General features: G+C 40.5%; 1 protein-coding gene across 3 annotated transcripts in view; it reads left to right on the forward strand.

The window, feature by feature from the left end:
• Window positions 1-21146, forward strand: part of phkb (phosphorylase kinase, beta) — a 111136-nt gene that overhangs the window by 17954 nt on the left and 72036 nt on the right. For all 3 annotated transcript variants that reach the window (XM_028013888.1, XM_028013885.1, XM_028013884.1), the window contains 5 exons: window positions 1309-1447; window positions 10282-10381; window positions 13740-13847; window positions 14544-14624; window positions 19158-19273. In XM_028013888.1, coding sequence (XP_027869689.1) covers window positions 1309-1447; window positions 10282-10381; window positions 13740-13847; window positions 14544-14624; window positions 19158-19273 — 544 coding nt within the window. The remainder of the gene's footprint in view (window positions 1-1308; window positions 1448-10281; window positions 10382-13739; window positions 13848-14543; window positions 14625-19157; window positions 19274-21146) is intronic.

Raw genomic sequence — 21146 nt, forward strand, 5'->3', positions numbered from 1 at the left:
TGCAGAAGAAGAGAAAAAGACACAAAGTTATTGAGGCAAAAACTGAACTGTTAACAGTGTAACGACGGCTCTGTTTTGTGCTCTCAGCGTGGAGCCAGCAAACCGGCACAGGCTGAACATCTGAAAAGCTCCAACACGAAACGAGGAGAGTACGCATGTCCTGACGGAAACGATTAAATGCTAAATCCAACTTTTAGCGTTTTGGTTCAAGTCGCTTCTGTTGTGAAACTCGCAAGGACTGAAAGAAGCTGGAGTTTGAATGGAAAGTCAGCTTTGACCTTCTGTAGTCAAAAAATGAAAACGAAAACAATGATTACCACATTTACTTATCCTATTCGTAACTTAATGGCGTTTAATGCAGTGTATTCAATTAGATTCATAAGAAGATGAAAGCTGCTGATATTCTGCTCGAGGAGCCTGTTCATCTTTTACATTCAAGTAGTACAGAAAGAAATGAATACTGGTTGACCAAAACTAGATTAACCACAGTTCTTAGAATAAAGGACCAAAAGGGTTTCTGTCTTGTTCAAATCTCTATTTTTTGTAACGTTTTTCAGTCCAAAAGAAACAAAACAGGAACGAAATAGATTAAAACAGTTTCAACCTGAATAGCCTGCTGACATTTCGTCTGCAGGCTCTTTAGGAGGTTTGTCCTTTTTGCAAGGACCATAGTTCGACATGTTGTGTCCAAGTCTCTCTCGTTTATCACAGCCCTTTTGCTACTCTTATTAATATTATTTTTTTTGTTCTGCATGCTTTTGTGCTAAATGTGAGGGTCATAGACATAGACCTTTTTTATTTAAATTGCAGTTTTGACTCCCTCAAAAACTAAAAGGGTGTTAAAATTTAATCTGCATCTGAAGACGTTTTTTTTTTTTTCCCTCTCAAAGCAGAGAACTGTGCAGAATGAGATGAAATGTTTACAGATTTTATCTTATGGATGAAGAACTTCAGTCTGTCCCATATATCTGTTACTTCTCCTTGTACATATGCATACATTGTTTTTTTTGCATCACCGTTTTTTATGTTTTCTTTCCCATTCGAAATCAACGACAACTTCACATTAAACCGGTTGATCTTCAGTTTTCAGAACCAGAATCATTCGAATCAGCCTTTATTGACATTGTACCAAGTGGACTGTACAGAAAATGAGTTTCAGTGCAGCCCACCCAAAGAACAACAACAACAAGAAAATGACAAACAAACAACGTAAGACATGAGTAGACGGGCGCCTGAGGCTGCAGCCATCACTGGAGTTTTACTAAGATCCATTTTGCTCCTCTCTTTCTCTCTTCTGCCTTTATCCAGTAAAAACAACCATCCTGAACTACCAGAGCCCCACTACTGGGCTCTTCCCCGTCAAGACATTCTCCGACATGAAGGAGGCAAAGGTCCGGGACTCTCTGTACTGCGCTGCTTGCGCCTGGGCCCTGGGGATGGCATACCGGTTAGTAAACCTCTCTGACACGGGTTATGTTTCATCATTTGAATCTTTATTTAAATGATAAGGCTGTTGTATGATTTGAAAAACCTCCTGTTTTTGACACTGTTTATGGCTGATGATATATTTGAAATCTTGTGCTTATTCTGGGGGCTGTTTTCATGACTAATTTAGCTAATTAATGAGGTGCATCATAATCATGGTAATACTGCATGATTACTTGGCAGAGAGCTGGACCACGTGTAATTGTGGAATATCTGTCACCACACACACACACACACACACACACACACACTCAGGTGATTGTGTGTCTCAGTTTCCTGGCTTTGCTGTTTTTTGAGCAAAGCTTCTCTTGACTGCAATAGTTTATGGCTTTATTTTGTGTTTAATTGAACCAAAACCTTCATGAAATACTGAAACTGAGTGTAATCTCCTCAATATGTCAGTCCCTGGATAACAACTTAAAGAAAAACATATGGTGCTTTGGCAAAATAATCATACCCTTTGAACTTTAAACACTAAACATGTTCGACATTTTAGCATATTGAGATTTCTTTGTTATTCAAAAATACTTTATTTATCCCAAAGGGAAATAATACGTTGTTGCTTAACTCGTATATTAATTCAAAATTCTCCCGAGTTATTGTTGATATTGACGCCTGCAGGCAGGAAGAAATCTCTGCCACCGCTTTCATTTTTTAACTTCACTATCAGATTCACGTCAGGCCACACCACAACGTTAATAAAACCTCTGAGTCATGTTGGAAAAATTCAAAGATTACTTTAAGGCCAAATCTGCCAGGAGTATGAATAATTTAGGACTTAGCTGTGAGTCCAGCTGTTCTCTTGAGGTCCTGGAGGTTTCTTAGAAAATATTAAAGAACAAGAAGCAAAAAAAAAAATTGTGGTGCAGCTTAAAATCCATGTCAGGTTATAAAACAAAACTTGAAATTTATGGTTGAAGCAGAAAATGATTCAGGGCTGTTTACAAAACAATATGTAAAAAAAAAAAAAAAGAGAGAGAAATAAACGGCTAATATGTCTTCAGATTTTAAAACAAGAGTGCTACATTAGCATCTCACTCAAGTGCTAGAAAATCCTCTCTATCAGCTTCCCTTATTTGATTAATTCCTCACTGATTAGTGTCTTGAGAAAAGGGCATTTCCCTGAAGTGTGAATTTTAAAAAAAAGACAGAGAAAAGACAGAAAACTATGGAGAAAGGAAGATATGATGATGGTGGGACTAAAATGGTTTGTAGTTGAAGAACAGGTTGGAAAGCTGGAGGAATGTCAGGGAGGGGTAAGGTCAGCAGAAAGAGTGTGTGAGGAGATAAGAGGCGTATCCAGGAAAAACAAGGGATGGGAAGGAAAAGCGAGCGAGGAAATTAGATTGTGGGGGAAGGCGGAGTGAAAGAGAGGAGTAAAAATAGAGTGTACTCCAGTGATGTGACCAGCGGCACATCCCAGTCATCAGTCATGGCTGCCTCCTGTTAGAATTGTCACTGGGATTTAATTAAGATGATTCTCATCTGACAGGCTTGGCTTGTGCCATTACTTACTTCAGAGTCGGCTGCCGCGTGTGTGTGTGTCTGAGCGAGTGTGAGACACTCAGGGATCTGATGAGTGGCTGGAATTGCTACAACCCCTGCTCTAAGTGCACATGATTTCAGCTCTTCCTTTGACCTTTATACTAATGTTTTATATACGTATGTCAAGAAAATCCGAGCTCATCCCACTTCCCCATGCTAGAGAGATACTCCAACGGAGTAGGAGGGCCCCATAAACCAAGTCAGTAAAAACAGATGTGTGATTCTGAATAGCTCACTTGGATGGTTAACTCTTAGGGAATAGAGTTAATGGTGACTGATAAGGCCGTCAGTCACAACCCTTGCAGTAACTGTATAGCATACAGGTGAGGGAAAGCTTCTACTGAGGATAAATGACCGGATCCAGACAGTGAAGCTAGTAGCCAACATAGTCTAGACCCATCCCTGCTCGAAGGCTAAAGAGAGGCTTTGGGGGATAGACAACTCGAACCGACAGAGAGACGGAGTGATGGATGATCACTTCGAGGAGGAAAATCTGGGGAAGAAACCGGAGGAAGCCGGCCGTCCAGATCGTTTGGAAAAGGAGGAGACCTCAACAGAACTGCATCAGCTTCTACACAGCTACTGTGACTCAGACCTGAAGCAAGTGGGGAAGTTGGTTCCAAGAATGAGGAACTGAAACATCAACCCCTGACAAAGGAAAGCTGGCTCACTCTTGCTGGAGTGGTTCGTGATGTAATGCTGACCAGACCAGCCAGCAACCATGCAGAGGAGACGGAGAAAGGTGTCATCAGCCGACGATGGATGAGGAAGCACACCGCGTCCTCCACTGCAGCCATCGAGAAGACATCCGGCAACAGAGGAACAAACACCAGCAGCTGACATCATCACACAGACGCAGACATGGTTAAAGACATCCTGCTGGACCCGGAGCTTGAAATTGGGCCAGCACAACCCACCAGTAAGAAACGACCGTAAGAGACATCTGAGAAGCCAGAACAACCGGAATGGACAATCTACACCGATGGATCCAGAAAGGGGTCCGACCAGTCGGCATACTGGGGATTTATTCTGAAGCAGGATGGCAGAGAGAAATGCCGTCAGAAAGGAAAAGCTCCCGGTAGTGCTCAAGCCGGAGAAGTAACGGCAGTACTGGAAGGATTGCTGGAGCTGGTGAAAAGGAAAATCAAGAGTGCCAGGTTAGTAACTGACAGTTACTACTGTGCTCAGGCCCTTAGAGAGGACTTGGCCATTTGGGAAGAAAATGGTTTCGAGACTGCAAAGGGCAAGCCCGTGGCACACAAAGATTTGTGGAAAAAGATTGCTGAGCTAAAAATGCAGTTGGAGATAGAAGTTGAGCATCAAAGAGCACACACGCATGAGGGAGCTCATTGGCGTGGGAATGATGAAGTGGACTGTTATGTCCAACAAAGGAAGATCGTCTTTGTCGGTACCGAGAAGTGGGACAGTACTCCCAGAGGACGGGAGGTCCCAGAAGAGTACGTGGTCGAGGTCGTGCGGAGCGTGCATGAGGCCCTTGGACATGCAGGCGTGCGACCTACCCGTAAGGAGCTGGAGGAGCAAGATCTTTGGATCCCAGTGAAACAAGTCCAACGCGTGCTGAGGGACTGTGAAGTGTGTGGTCAATACAACGCAGGTCGCCGAGGGCAGCGGATGGAAGGTTTGTTCATCAAGAGCACAGTCCCATGGGGTTCAGTCTGCATGGACGTAGCAGAGCCAATGGGGACAACAGGAAAGAGAGGTGAGAAGTACCTCTTGGTGCTGATGGACACAGTGACAACTGCTAGAAGAGCAGGTCTTCCCCTGCAGAGGAACTCCGTTCACGTCACAGAAAGCAGGGAGGCGAAGACACTCCTCCTTTTTGCTTAGAGAAGGAAAAGGGAAGTTGCAGCTTGAAGTGTCACTGAAAACAGGGCAGAGAGTTTGGATTAAAGCTCAAGATCGGCCTGCAACTACGGTGATCAAGCTGAGATTCAACGCCCAAGATTTTGTAAAGTAAGTACTGAACTTCAACACAGTACTACTGATGAAGAAAGGGGTCCATGAGGAAGCAGTGCTCAAGCCAGTTCTTAGCTACAGCGAACCAGAACATTACAAGAAGATGGCCAGAGAATCAAGCACCATGCCATCCTATATTAGACTGGCCACTATTACAGGAAGGTTGCCGTTCAAAGAACAACTTCAAGGCTTTGGACTGGGAGGGCCGTGAAGAAATTGGATTATGCTAAAGAAGAACTCCTGTCACAACCTGATGGATTAAAATGGAAAAGGATCATGCTTACGGATAAAGCGTCATGATGCTTATGCTTTTTGCTTTGCTCTGCTGAACAGCCAGAATTTGATTTTTTTTTTTGAGGCCTTCTGTCTCAGCCCATCTTCCCTAAAGAACCATTCCACATCCTGAAGAACCGACAGTTCATCCAGCGAAGGTTCCTGTAGAAGAATCAGAGCGATCCAAGTTTTCTTCGACATTCATCACCTCATGGGGGAAATCAAAACTCCAAAGAGGGGGTGTCAAGAGAAGTGGAGTTTTGATGACTACACTGAGCCCTCTGTGAAAACTGAGGATGAAGAATCTGCATCTTCACATCCCAGACGAACCTCTTCTCTTTCTAGTGGATGAGGACGGCGAACTGCAGGAGGGTGATGGACTCCCAGCATGTGAAAGGTCTGACCTCGTGGAGGGGGTGTCAAGAAAATCCGAGCTCATCCCACTTCCCCATGCTAGAGATTTTAGTTTAACAGTAATAATAAAGTTATCTTTAAAATGAATCACTCAAGTGATATCAAGGCCCAACAGTAGACTTAAGTGTCAATAAAATAAATCTGGTTGTGTGTGTTGTTTTTGTCTCATGCAAACTTTGCTTTAATTCTACTTTTTTCTATCTAATCATAAGAAATCATAGTCAGTCAGAGAGAGTCATTAAACAGGAAAAGCAGGTTTCCTGGAAAAAGAGGAAGTTTCCAGCCTGCAGATTTATAAAAATAGCTGAGACTATTTTAAAGCATGAAAGTTTTAAAAAATTAAATCTAAACATTATTAGTAATTGGATAAGATTCAAAGTAAAATACTTATATGAATATTGGTTTACTTGTAATAATACACTTATATTTGTGGGAACTACAAGAAAAACAAGTAACTGTAACTTTAGTAGTAAATAATTAGAATCATGTATTATTCTTGGTTTCTTTTCAGAAAAACATCTGTAATAACTCACATTAAGATTATAATAAGAATAATTAATAAGTTATGGTTATAAAATCATAAATGAATGATAGATCAGAGAAGCTGAAGAAAATAAATGTGATATAAGTTATGGTTATAAAATTATAAATGAATGCTAAATCAGAGAAGCTAAAGAAAATAAATGTGATATAAATGTGATTTTGACATTAAACTTGAAATGGTGTAAAAAGGTGTAACTGCAATTAAACATCACTGATATGTTGGAGGTAGAGAGTAGGTGAAAGGTTGTGCAGGCAAGGGACACAGGAGGTTGAGCAACCCTGAGACATTGGCACAGACATCAGGAAATGTCTGTAAGACAGTGATGGATATGAGATCATCTGTCTAAGCAGACAGCAGGCGCACCAGGGGGGTGGATGAACCCTATATAAGGTGAGTGCAAAAGAGGAACCTTTTGTTGGATCCTCCGGGCAGCTTCGAGCCAAGATCGAGATGGACAAAGAACTCTGCAGCTGAAGAAGAGCCGGGGCCACGGAGCCGGAGACTGTCCTGCACATGGAGACCAACCCGTCTGGCCCACAATCTGTGGCTTCGAATCGCACTTCTCTCATCGGCTGGGTTCTGACCCCAAAGACAAAGATGAAGACAAAGACAAGGAAGAAGAACTGGTGCCTTTTTTCCTGCCAGCACCAAGTCCTGTGTGACCTCAGCATCCATGCGGAGAGGAGGCTCATCAGACCTGCGGAGATCCTGGCCTTCATCGATCAACATCTTCCTCCTGTTGCAACACCTTCTTCATCATCGTGCCAGGTCTGGGGTTCGAGGCGCCAAACTCCGTCCGTCTCTCTCAAAGGTTCCCTTTTTTAGTTCTCAGTATCAGCAGTAGGGAAAGATAGACTAGATGATTGATTTTACTTATTTGATTATTTCTGCTACTGAATTAAGCTGTACTGACCCTTGCAAAAATGCCTTACTAATAAAATATTTAGCATAAAGAAAATCTAAAAGATGTTGTGGACATTCAGTTAATGAGTCACCTTAAAGTTCTTTGATGGTTGTAAAATAGCTGTGATGTTTGATTCTGGAGAGGAAGAGGTGGAAAATGTTTTTAGGTTGCTGGTAGCCCATATTTAAAACCTCATCCTTGGGACTCGCCCGAGTCACTAAAACCTACCTGGTTCAATAACAAATGCACGTTGCAAAATAGAGAACGAGCGACCGTTAACAGGTGTGCTCTGTGAAACTAGTTGGCTGTAGGCTGCTCAGTCTGGCTAATTCACAGGGGGAAGAAGGGTGGGACACCTGGATGTAGGCCGTCAGATAACCAGGCGAATCGTTTCTCGAAACCAGCTTAAACAGAGTTTACTTCAGTTCTGGACAGGGTAAATCCCAGCAGATTTAGGAAACTCAACGGACCCGTTAGACGGAGAGCTGGTAGCACATCTCCCCTCTCAGAAGAGGAAGTACGAGAGTGAGAGAGTAGAGACAGAAAGGAGGGGGGGGGGTGTTGCGCAACAACAGACAGTTGTTGTAGTTATGTTACCATCGAAACTCTCTCTTAATTTTCTAAGTAATCAGAAAATGGCAAGTGGTGAGTAAAGGTTCAGTGTATTTGTCCAAACAGGATGGACAGTCGTCTCTACTTTACATATTTCCTCTTAAGCCTGTTGCAATAAGCAATGAATTGATTCATTGTATAGTAAATCAATCATTTCCATTTACATGGCCGTTTTTCCTCATGTCTGTATCTTTTATTACCAAAGTCTGGATGACAAAAGTCTTCAGTTTGGTGCTTCAGAAGTCAAGTCTGAACTTGACGTCTTTATGGAAGAATAGCTTCGTTTACAGAGACTTCAGTTTCCATTTTTGTTTATTTATTTAAAGTGTACTTTTGTTCTAGTGTGTAATGTTTGTTGGAAAAGAAAGCGTTTTATCTTTGAGAATGTGTTCTTGCATTGTTATGCCGTTACTGTGAAATGACTTGAAAATGATCTCAGAACAACAATATTATTGTTTATCGCAATAACGTCTGACGATTCATTGTGACAGGCCTGTCTCCTCTTTTCCCAAAGCATGAAAACGTTTTTAAATACTCAACAGATGAGCAGATATCTTACCGAGAGTAGCTTGTTTCTGTTTATTCCATCACTAAATACTGATCTAGAATTATGCTACTTGTTGGAGTAGCTTTGTTATTCTTGTTCTTTGTAGACTTTTCTGTTTTGTTTTTTTTTTTGTTTTTTGGACAATCATTTTTTGGTTTTGGAGGCTGTGCAGCTGGGATAATATTTTTAGTCTTACTACTTTTACTTTTAGACATTTGCAGTGATGTGTTTTGGCAGTCAGGAGTTTGTTTCGATACGACCGGGAGCAGCTGCTTAGCATCTCAAAAGTTGAAATAGTACCTGAACTTCGACCTCGAATCCCAGGTGTTACGTCGGCCTGCGTTTTTTGTTTTTTTTTTCATCAGTATGCACACACGGTCCCGGCCTGTAGCCACGGCGCTCTGCTCCCCCACCGAGGGACTACAGCAATCTGCCAAGTTTAGTGGTGAAACAGCAATTGGTGAGAGGCATTAGTGAATTTATTTTTTTTTTTTTAAAACAGCACATGGAACTAGCTGCGTTAACACAGAGAATCCAGCGCTGAACTGTAACAAATCAAGAGCTTATAAGATGAGTGGCAAGTCAGGTGAAACACATGGGGATGATGAAGAGAAACTAAACACAAATGCATAAGAATGAACTAAGAAGTGAATACAAAAGAATAAAATATATGGTAAGACCTTTTGAGCAATAATTAGTGCAGGGAGATGAACAGGATAAAGCAACACCTTAACTCGGGTAAGAACACAGTAGAACATGAAAGGGAAAAATCTAAAAGAAAAAAAAAAACATTAAGGATTTTTTTCCCAGACGACAAAAGCTGAGATAATATTACTACCGTGCCATGGTTTTGTTCAGACCATGTCTATACAAAAAATACTGTTTTTGTACTGTAATAGTAAGAAGCTGATTGAAATCCTAAGTGTGGAAGGAGCAAATAGCTTTTTATGTCTTCAAGGGTTTTTAAATTTAAATCTGTTTTTTCGATGTTATTGTTCATGTTAACATCAACGCCATGAGGCTTGACGTTGAAAAGTGGCTCCATTACACTTTAAATTTGAGTAATGTGATTGAGAACTGTCTTTGTTCTTCCGTAGTTTTCTTGGACAGAAATGATCAACTATAATCTAATAGATGGATCGACAGCCACTTTTCAGCTTCATATTTGGATTCCATTTTTCCTTTCCATTTGAAGTGCTGGGTAGCCTTACGGCCCTATTGCCAGCAAAACCATCATGGGGGAAATGTACATCTGGTCAGAGAAGGCCAGATTCAAACACTGGCCAGTCATCTGTAACATCCAAGTGCCTAAAATATCACCTGGATGCAAAATGTCTCATTTATTCATAGGAATGACAACACATTTATAATTACACAAACAACTGTCCTTCCCTTTCTGAAATGGGGGATTTGTTTACAATCTAATAACAAATGTATGCATGTTGTAAAATGAGGCATGAATAAAGTGAAACATTAACAGAAATTCCACACTCACAAAATGCCTTCACGTTTTCGAAACAGTGCATTGTCGAACAAAAACAGCCGTGATGATGGTTGACGATCTTCATCATCTGAAACTCGGATGATGACACGGTGTAGGCGGTGTTACGGTAAAATGATCTCAGAACAACGATATCATTGTTTATCACAATAACTTCTTCGACAATTTATCGTGACCGGCCTTGGCCCTCTTCTTCCACAGCCTGAAAAGTTTTTAAATACTCAAGAGATGAGCAGAAATCTTGCCAAGAGTGTCTTCTATCTATTGCTTTGCTGTCAGTAGAATGTAGTCAGATGCTATAATTAACTATTTGACTTCTGAGGTTCTACTGATAAATGATAATTAAGCCTCTCTCAGGTCTGTTTTTGTGAGTGGATCATCATTCCTGTTCTGTTAGAGACACCATCAGTTCCGTCGTTTCATTCATGTCCTGTGTGAACAGCGCTGTTAAAGTCCTTTTCTCTTCCCTCACCGTGCAGGCGCATCGATGATGATCTGGGCCGCACGCATGAGTTGGAGCATTCTGCCATCAAGTGCATGAGAGGGATCCTCTACTGCTACATGAGGCAGGCCGATAAGGTGAGTTTGTTCCAGCGTCTGCTCTTAAGTTGCTGTTTTCCTCAGGAAAGCCTGCAGTGACGCACAGTTTCCTATCAGAAGTATATTTCCATGCAGAGAGCCTCTAAAGCAGCGGAGGCGTCTTGTTCCCTTTGTTCGTATTCCTGCAAATGACAACAGGAAGAGGATGGATGCTTCAGTCCTCACGGCTTAATAACACACTATCCTTTAATTACCTCGGACTTTTGCTCCGAACGGGAACATTTCATGCCACGTCTGCAGTAAACCTAATGAGCGCGCTTTGCCTTATGCAGCCAAAGTAGGGCCAAGTGGATCTTCTGGCTGGATGTTGTTGTTGGTCTTCATGAGCAACGTCTTGTCAGAGTGTGTGTTCTCTTGCTGCGTACGCGCGTGTTTGTGTGTGTACTCTGAGAAAGCCGCTCTGCTTCGTCTCGTCTCGACCTTCACGACCTAATTCAGAGAAGAGCTTTCCTGTGTCTTAATTACAAAGTTGCGTTTACACAGTTAATTACACAAAGCGCCGTTTGTCATTTACCCGTCTCCAGCACTTAAGAACTACATGGAGGTTTTATTGAAGATGTCAGGCCGATGTCTGCATGAAGGAACGTCTTCAGGACGTTTCATGTCTTTTTCTTTACAATCACATGAAACATAAAATTTTAGTATTATTCACAAGAGATAACTGTTGTACACTTAGATTACCAAAATAAAATGGATAAACTGGGTACACTCTAGACATGCTGCCAGGGCAGCACAAATAATACACCAGATGTATAATGAGGGATAGACGATATACAGGCACCAACATCGGCACTGGCCGATATTAGTCATTATTAAACATGACTGAATCGATCCGATAAGTAAAACTGAGTAAGCAGTGGGGTCATTTTTTTTTCAAAACGTCAAAGTAGGTTTGTAAAATATTTACATATTATTGGTAAATATCTGCTATCGGCTGTCAATATTGGCTCAAATGTTTATGTCGGTTCATCCCTACATTGCAACCATGCACACGCACTCGCACCTAATTGCAAATCTGGCGAACCGAGTTACCCAACAGTCATGTTTTTAGAGTATGGTAAGAACCTGGAGTACCCGGAGAGAACCCAGGGGGAACATGCAGACTCCATGCAGAAAGACCCCAGGCCCAGGATTCGATTCCTGAACCTTCTGGCTGCCAGGCAACAGGGCTACAAGCTGCGCTGCTGCACCTTTAAATCCCATTAACATCACTTGTTTCAGATCACACTCAACTTTTGATTGTGCTTTGTAGCAATTACAACAAATTTTTCAAGAGTGGAGCCAGTTGACATTTTGGCTTTATTGGAGCGAGATTCAGGTGGTCCACTAAAGAAAGAAAAAAAGCATCTTTTATGGAAATATGTGCGTCAGAACTCATTGGACTCTATATGCACACTTATGTTTATATCCGTATTACTGTGGGATGGCAAGAAGTGGAGCAGCTCCAGAAAAAGTAGGGCAGAGGGTCTCGACTACGACCCAGCTATGAAGCAACACGAAGGCAGAAAAGGTGGGAAACGGTAGAGCGGCAGACAATAGACAGGGTGTCTGCAAAAGAAAAGATAAAGATACAAAGAGCAAAAGGATGGTGAATGAAAACAGTAGAGTGCATGATAGAAAGCTGAAAAGGAAGACTTGAGGAGAGAAAAAAATCAAGGAGAAAGGCAGTAAGGCTTCAGAACTGAGATGGTAGAGAGAGAGAGAGAGAGAGGAGGGAGAAAAGGGAAACAAATGAGGGAAAGATGGGACAAAAGGCCAATTATTTATAACTGCATGACAGGACTGGCAGCACAGCTGTTATTTAGCATGGAGCTGAGTCGATGCAGCAAACAAGCACAAAGCCACCAACAAGCCACCGAACAAAACAACGTAGCCAAGAAACCGTGGAGGGCTTATTACAAACCATGTCACAGACTGAATGACCTGAATGTGACCCTTATCTGCCACAGAGCAGGATGCAGTCCGCCCCACACAGCATCCCTTTACGGTCGTTCCTCATGAGATGAGCATGTTGACTCGGAAATAAAAGATTATGTTCAATATGTGTCACTGGCACAGTTAGAGCCGCTTCTGCTGCAACGCCGGATGTGATTTAAGACTTAAAGCACCGGCAACGAACGGTGACAGGTTCCAGGACCGCACTGTGGTTTGCAGAAGTATTCATTTTACATTTGATCACATCAAAATCAGTAGCTGTAATGTATTCCAATGAGATTTCAACAAAAGTATTCAGTTTCCTGGACGGTGTGCCTGTGCGTTCAGTCCCCCTGACTCAGCACTTAGTGAAACCGCCTCTTGCTGCAGATAGATGTCTTCTTTTTTTATTTGTCTACAAGCTTTGTATGCCTACAGATCGACCTTTTGCTGTAGTTTTTCTTAGCCCAGTCTCTTTTTCTGGTTATGTCTCCAATCAACCTCCCAGAACATGATTCTGCTACCACCATGCGTTGCTTTGGGAACGGTGTGTTCAAGGTGATATCTGGTGATAGTTTTCCCACATGTGTAACCTTTTCGATCCTCCACAGTTACCATGGTTCCTTCAAGGTTTGCAGTTTAGGTTTGCAGTCGTTCCATACTCTTTGCATTGTCAGATGACTGAGCAGAGCTGGGTGACACATTCAAAACTTTTCATTTAGTTTTATAACCTAAACCTGCTTTTATTGCTGTTCCTTTGTCTTCAAAGGAACAGCAATAAAGAAAACTTTGTTCTCTAAAGTTCTCTAATTACAGGGAAATATGGATTTTCACTGACATCAAATCACAGAAATGTAAACTATGTCTATAGGGTAAAGTGACACGGCAGGCACTGGTTCAAATCCCGACACGATGACCTTTGCTACACATCTAACTATTCTATCACAACCCACCTTCCTGTCAACTTACAATCAAAAGCCACTAGAACCAAAAATCCATTAAAAATTTTTTTTATTTCTTCTAAAAGCAGTTAATTGCTGTTGATTTTATTTAGGAGGTTAAAAATTAGGTGAACACAACACCTCTTGATGGCTATTGTAATCAAATAAATTGGAAACTATCAATTTATTTCCACGTTTAAATATACACTACTTGTTGTGACATAAGATCCAGCACATTTTGTGGTTGTAATGTGAAGAAATGCGGAAAGTTTGAGGATGAGGAAAGGTTCGAGAATGCTTTTGTAAGACACCATATATTTGCCTTCTCTGTCTTCCTGTGGACGGTTTCTTCCTCACCTTTTCAAAGTTGTTACCGTGTCGAAATCAAAAGCAACGAAAGAAATCTCTGCCTTTATCTCCCTCTGCACCATCTTCACCCGTCTTATCTCACCCACCTCCGCCTGTGTTCGTCTCTCTGTCAGGTGGAGGAGTTTAAAAATGACCCCAGCCCCTCCAAGTGTCTCCACTCCGTCTTCAACGTGGACACCGGCGACGAGGTTTACACCTACGGCGACTATCACCACCTACAGGTGAGTCAGCAAACAGCCAGCTGTAGAAACGAGACGGCTTATCTTATTTTTTTTACTACAATCTGAATATTCAGATTAATGGCGATATGGGGTGTGGGGGGGAATTCACTTTCAGATCAAGTTAGGATGAGTAAACCTTGTTAAAGATAAAATGGTGTGAATAAATGAGCAAATAAATGACACATTATCAAGTATTAGTCCTGCAGCCTTTCTCTCTCTCTCTCTCTCTCTCTGTATGAAAGGCGAATGTGCTTTAAACTGGGGCTCAGACAGTTTATTCTTCTGTCAATGGTATTGAAAGAGGTCAATTTGGTGCGCTGCATTTGGATGGAGCCTGTACTTCCAGTGAAGCGAGTCCAATACAAGCGAGAGAGCCAGAAATTGAAAATCAAAATAAGGCTGCAAAGTCACCGAGCTGCGACAAAGACGCTGAAAAATCAACAAGGGCGTATAGAAGTGAAGGATTTGCTTTTCACATTAAGTCCTTTGCTGTTGTTTTTTTCTTTCACTTTATTATTGATGATGTCTCAGTGTCACTTCTTCTAGCTAACATAAAAGACACGTCTTGTTTTTTTTTTTTGCAGTATGCAACGGTTTTTGGCTGAACTGAATTTGAGAGTAGCATGCGGCGTAGCGGAAATGACGGTCGTTTCTCTAACGTTGCTTCACTCCCAACCTTTTCTGTTGTCGCTGCAGATCGATGCGGTTTCTCTGTTCCTGCTGTACCTGGTGGAGATGATCTGCTCCGGTCTCCAGATCATTTACAACACCGATGAGGTAAACAAGACACCAGAAAGCACAAAAATAAAAAAAAACATAGACATTTTACACTTGTGCCATTTTGGAAGCAATTAGAAGCTGGTCCAAACATTTTATAAGCATGTGGTTAAGTAATTACACATTCAGTAATAATAAATTTCTTCCGTTAGGTTTGTTTTCCATCAAGTGAACTTCTCTGCTTGATTTACTTAAAAAGACATGTTCACATTTATATATCAATTTTAATGGAATTTGAAAATGTGCTTTCAAATGCTCTTCATTATGAATCTAAAAAATATGATCACATAAACCTGACGAAGCTTTAGAAATCACTGCACACTAATCTAAGCTATTCAAACGTTATATATACACATTATGAAACAAGACACCAGTCAAGTAAAATGGATAATTATAGAACAAATTATTTCTGCATTTGTAATAGCAGAGCGATGAAGCACAACAGATGTTTTAGAACATTTGCTATTTATTACACATGAAGAGGTTGCAACCGACTATCAACTACTGTATCCACTTATCAAGCAAATTAAATAAAGAGAGCTGCCACAAATTAAGGCGACTGTAAGTCAAGTATCGTCAGCCATAGTAAAGCAGACAGCTGAAGTAGTTTTAGTTTAAAACTGTAAAGAAAAGGCACTGTGTAACAAAACTAAGACATAAAAATGTTAACATCATGACTGTCTTTAGCCAGTTGTGTCAATCTCAAGTCACACAAGTGCTGTTCTAATAGTAGAGGTCCATTAAAGAATCCTGCTTTAATTTCTTTTATCTACATTTAAATACAAAGAATCACTTCCAACTTTTATCATATGAGCTACAATTACAGTAGTTTTAATTTCCCTCTGGAAATCAAATCGTTCTCGATATTAAAAAAAATTTGTTTTCTACGTCTGTACAAAATATTACCTCCCACTGAGATTTTAAAGGGGCAGTATTATGTAAAAGCGATCTTTGTTGGGCTTTGCTTTATGTCATAATGTTATTCCCTCATTAGAAACAGAGTCACAGGGGGAGGACTGCTCCCCCTGTGACTCTCCCACTCGACTCCTTCAGACTAGCCAGAGCAATTAGCAAACACCTGGTGGAACTGCACATCTGCTGAGCTCATCATAGGAGCTGCTTCTCAGTGAAACTCTAACCCTTTGACATTGTCAAAGAGTTAATAGAGGAGCCATGTTGTGATGACTTCCTGAAGGCGGAGTTCCAGAAAGAGCGGGAGTTTTTAAAGAGACAGAGGCCCAATTTCAAGGCATTAAATTACAAAGTTAAATGTATTTTATGTCACATTTGATATATGTATATAGCATTGTTTTAGCGACTGCAGTTAACATAGTTTCTTAACGATGCTATTTTACAGCACAATGTGCCTGGATAACACATATCACTGCCCCTTTAAAAGTATCTGATAGAAACTGTAGGCCTCCAAATTTGGGCTTATTTGAACTAAGCTCAAAGCAGATGCCACAGATCTGACATAAAAGCAGAATCGGAGGGGGGAATATCTCTCTTTCATAGGAGTTCTTGCATTTATAGTCTCTGAAACGCTTAGTTAACTTCACCAGGAAAAAACCATTTAGATGATCTCCGTATGGAAGTCTAAATGTCCTCCTGGGAAATGATCTGTTCACATTTTATTTGAGTGATTTGTGCCTTTATTACCTAAAATCTGTCTCTTCCTGTACATTGATTTATCTGTCCAGCATGGGGTATTTTTTATCTTCAGCTCTTAATAAAACAAAAAACAGACCTAGTCGCTCGTTAGGTTTCCACAGCATGCCTTTTTTTATTTTTTATTTTTTATTTTTTATTGTGTGGCCTCTAGGTGCAACAAGAACATCATTAATTCAGTTAGCTTAACAGCCAACTCATTCACAGCTTTACTTACTGCTACAGAGCAGTGAAATTTGTGCCCCTGGTAGAAAAATCCATTTGTTTACTAAATTGAGCTCATCTGAAGAAAGCAGAAATGCGGTCAAATATTATTCCGCTGAGCAATTAATGCATGCTGCCTGCACTTTGTTTAGACGCCCAAACGCACACGCATATCACCTTGGTAACCTCCCGTTTTTCTCCATTTCTTACCACTGACAAAACAAATTAACAATGCAATGTCTTATGTTTATGAGGGCAGTCGCGGCTGTGCAGCAGCTTTTTCTGCCTGGTTAAACAGCGCTTACCAAATTGCATAATTCAAACCGAAGCGGCCTGCGCCCCAAACCCCGTATTAGCAAACATCAGAACCACTGAGCAGGAGCTTTTGTGATTGCTGCTTCCACTGAAAGCTGTTTGAAATGTATTTCATTCAGACTAATCACATTAGTGCTGTATTTATTAGCCTGTTGTAAGCTGTCACTGCTTGTGAAGTCTGTGGGCTTCCTCCAGGCCGAGCCTGGAAGCTGCATTGCAGTGTTTTCTTTTCTGTTTTTTTATTTCCTTGCGATTGCAAAGAAAGGCTGCGCACATCTCTTGAAGGAAAGATTCACCATCAACCTTTTGCCAGATGTCATTTTCAGTCTCATGATGCATGAAATGCTGCGACTCATTGCCTTGCATGCATCACAATCTCCTTCTTTATCTTTTTTCTTTTGCTTGTTTTGCACTTCACAAGTCTGGTGTTCAACTGGCCCAACGCAAAATAATGCATTATATGGTGTGTATTTGCATTCTGTCTGCCTCTGGTACCCTTTAATAAATTCAGTGGAATTAGGTGATTCAAAACTCCCCTAATTATTAAATGGAGTGCACATGTCTAATTTAATCTGTGAAGGTCGCCGAGTTTGGTTAGAAAAGCTTAGTGAACAAACTGCATCATGAAGGTTAATACAGCAGGCAGGTCAGGGAGAAGGTTTCGCACTTTTACATCATAAATCAATCATTATTGTGTTTCCCAGGCACATTTTACAGCACAATCAATAAACTATCTTAACTTCAGTTGTTATACAAATGCTGCATGCATATCAAACAAAAGAAATTTGACTTCATAATGGTACTTCACTAAACTGGGCTTCTGTCTCTTTAAAAACTCCTGCTCTTTCTACAGCTTCTCGTTCGGGAAGACATCACAACATGGCTCCTCTATTAACCCTTTAACAATGTTTTTATAGAAATGCCCTAGAAGGCCTGGGTTATGTAATAGTGTGAAATTGCTTCTATTATTATTGACTACAATGGATTCTGAGTGGGGGATTAAATCCACTCCCCATTTTAGATTTTTAAAAACTATCATTTTGTGTTGATCTTTCTTGTATAAATTGATGAAAGTTTCTGGTTGTGATTTGCCAAATGTGAAAAAAGCTCATCGGCTGCGGATGTTTGGGTAAAAGTAGAAAGTACTTAGCTTTCCACATGTATCCCGTGTTCACAAACTCCGTCCCAAAACAGAAGCAGGATTAGTAATCTGGCTGGCATCAGTAAGACAGAGCGGCTTGTTTTGGCCAGTGGGCAGTAACATTCATTAAGATACCATTAAGATACTAAAGAGTTGCTCTCGTTAATCATTCAAGTCATAAAAGACGCAGCAAACACCTTTCTCATTCTTCCTGCCTGGCCTCCTTCTCAAACTGGCCTATTTAAAACCTGCACAGGCTCTTTTTTTTCCCCCTCCATCTTTCTCTTTTACTCATTCTTTCTTTTTTTTTTCCTCACTGTGCCATTTCAGATTAAACCTCCCGTCACTCAGGTACACATGAAAGCACAAAGTTCAGGTCTTTTTAATGATGCAAGACCAGAAAGTCTTTGCACTTTTATCCCCCCCCCCCAACGTCTAGCATCTAGAAGTCAAGGTTTTGACATCTCACAGGTCGTAGCAGTGTCTTTCCATGACGCGTGCAAGAAAAGTCGGAGGCTACATTCGGTAGTAGTTTAGTAATGAATCACCAATAAATTGGCAAGAGATCAAAATCAGGCAATGTTTCCGATTGTTGATCTGCAGGATAAATATCCAGACAAATCTGGGTTTGTATCAAATATTGAACTCGTTTTCAAAAGGAAAAGCCTGATCGGTGCATCTTTTCGAGTTCTAAATGCTACTTTATGGTTTTAATGAATTCAAATATCGCAACAAGTGAACATTTTGTTGTAAGACGGGATCAGCTCCTTGTTTTGTTTTTTTGTAGGTGCCTTCACATATATTAATGGCACACTTTATGAGTTAGTTGAGACCTTGTCTGTAGCTGCAGGGAGAGTCTCACCTTGAGTGCTGATGAGAAATCAGTTTTCTCCTGCTCTTCGGTAACCTTAGTAATCAGCCTTACATCCTTCATCTTCCCAGATCAATAAAGAAGGTCATTCGGTATTGTACAATCGTGTATTGTTGTATCTCTGTGTCCTGTGTGTTTGTATCAATGTGTGGGTGCAGCATAAATCATGTGCTGCGATTGCTTTTTTTTTTTTCCCATTTGGGAACATGTTTACGACCACCAGCTCCGGCTCACTCGGTGTGTGTGATCGTGTGTTGTGTGTGTTGTGTTTGCTCCCTGTGTCCCAAGCCTTTCTGCTTTTGGATGTTTCGATGTTTCTGTTTTTGCCTCTCAGGTTTCCTTCATCCAGAATCTGGTGTTCTGTGTGGAGAGAGCCTACAGGGTGCCCGACTACGGCATGTGGGAGCGAGGCAGCAAATACAACAACGGGAGCACAGAGCTGCATTCCAGGTCAGTCGGTCCGGAACAAAAAGGCACATGAAGATGTTCTGGAATAAAAAAATAATAATAAATCCTATAACATGTTGAAACATCAAGGACAAATATCTGTTTTCTATACCAACTGTTTGTTATAATTGTTCTTATTGTGCCGGTCAAACTATTATTTTCCAACACAAAACCGTGTTTCTCTGGAATTTATTAGAATAAACTAATCGTTCCAAATAATCACAGACGTTCTAAAGGCAAAGGGATGAAAACAAAATGGACTCAGCGTGTGTCTGTGTGTTGGATCCGTTTATGTAGGTATCAGTCTGCAGGCCTCAATCTATGGAAGTCTGAAAAAGTAGAGGAGGGCAGAGTGATCCAAAATATTGATAATATCGATATCATGTTAGTATCAGTATCTGATCAAAACTTAAGTTTTAGATTATTGTATTTTTTTTTTAATTGTTTCTCAACTTTATCTCAAAAATATTTTGTTTGGATTTGTTCTGAAATTATAATTTTTTGTACTTTAAGGGAAAAATGCACACATATGTACGTTTTCTATAGTTTCTGTCTATCATGTTGATGTTATGTAATGTATCTTGTAGACACCTATATATCTAAATGCCGTGCCTGATTTCAACACAATATATTTAAATGGAAAGACCACAGAAACACCTAAGCTCAGAAGTTTGATCACATGTCAAACTTAAATAATCAATATCAGCATCAGTATTGGTGATACTGGACCTGTATTTACTTTATTATCGAATTGATTTTAAAATATGCAGCATTGCTCACCTCTACCATAAAGCTGTAGAATCACACATTGCTGTGCTTTTACAAATAGCAATGTATTGCACTTGCTGTAATACACCACTCTGGGAAATAAAACCTCTATTATTACCCAATGTTTGCTCAAATAAATCTGAAAAATCCTGATCATACTTCTGTTTTGAGTCATTTGATGTAAATGTATTTCAAATCAAAATAAAATCCAAACTTAAGTTTTATTACAAAAAATTATACATGTTTTTATATAAATAAATAAAAAAAACTATATATATATTTTTTAAGTACCAAACTAAACAGAAGTTCTCTAAGTGATTCCTGAACTTTAGTCCCGCCCCCTTCATCTGTGTTTGATCCAGTTCTCTTCATGCACCACAGCCTGATGTAGAAATAAAAGCTGCTGCTTCTCAACATGATCTCCTCAGTCAGACGGTTTACAGCCATGATGAGGAATGGAGCTGAATCTGAAATGACTTTTGAAGTGTTTTATACCTGTTTTCCACCCCTCATGCAGATATCATGCAGTGTATCTCTGTTGCCATCAAGTTTCCCAGCATTTGCAGAAACGGCATCCCAGGTTTTAGGCTGAAACTGGCTGTGAAGATGCCACACGAAACGAGCGTCCTTTTCTTCTAATCCACTTTGCAAGTTTTTTTTTTTTTAAATGAGACATTTTAAATAAATGTATTCATGAACATTTACATGTGAATACATGAGATAATAGCCAGGCAGCTAATTTCCCATTGGAAGGTTGATGTTAATGCACAATAATAAATACAGAGAGGAGGGGCGTAGCGCTGTCAATCATCCTTATGTAAATGTGCTAATGGTGGAAAACCAACTTACCATTACAGGAAAACTGTTTATCCACCTACCTAGCGTTAGCATTTTTGACAGGCTGTGCTAGCTGCAGCGTCGGAACGAAGAGAGGAAGCGGATACAACGACACACAAAGAGTCATTGACAGCACTAAGACCCGCCTCCTGGTTCTGACTGGTTGTTTTTATTTAGCACTGGAGAAAACAGAGGACCTTGATTTATAAATTTATAAATTTTCATACTGTCACGACATAGTGACAGTTTCAACAAATGCGTAAAAAAAAAC

Source organism: Xiphophorus couchianus, chromosome 4, assembly GCF_001444195.1.
Source record: "Xiphophorus couchianus chromosome 4, X_couchianus-1.0, whole genome shotgun sequence".
Taxonomy (NCBI): Eukaryota; Metazoa; Chordata; class Actinopteri; order Cyprinodontiformes; family Poeciliidae; genus Xiphophorus; species Xiphophorus couchianus.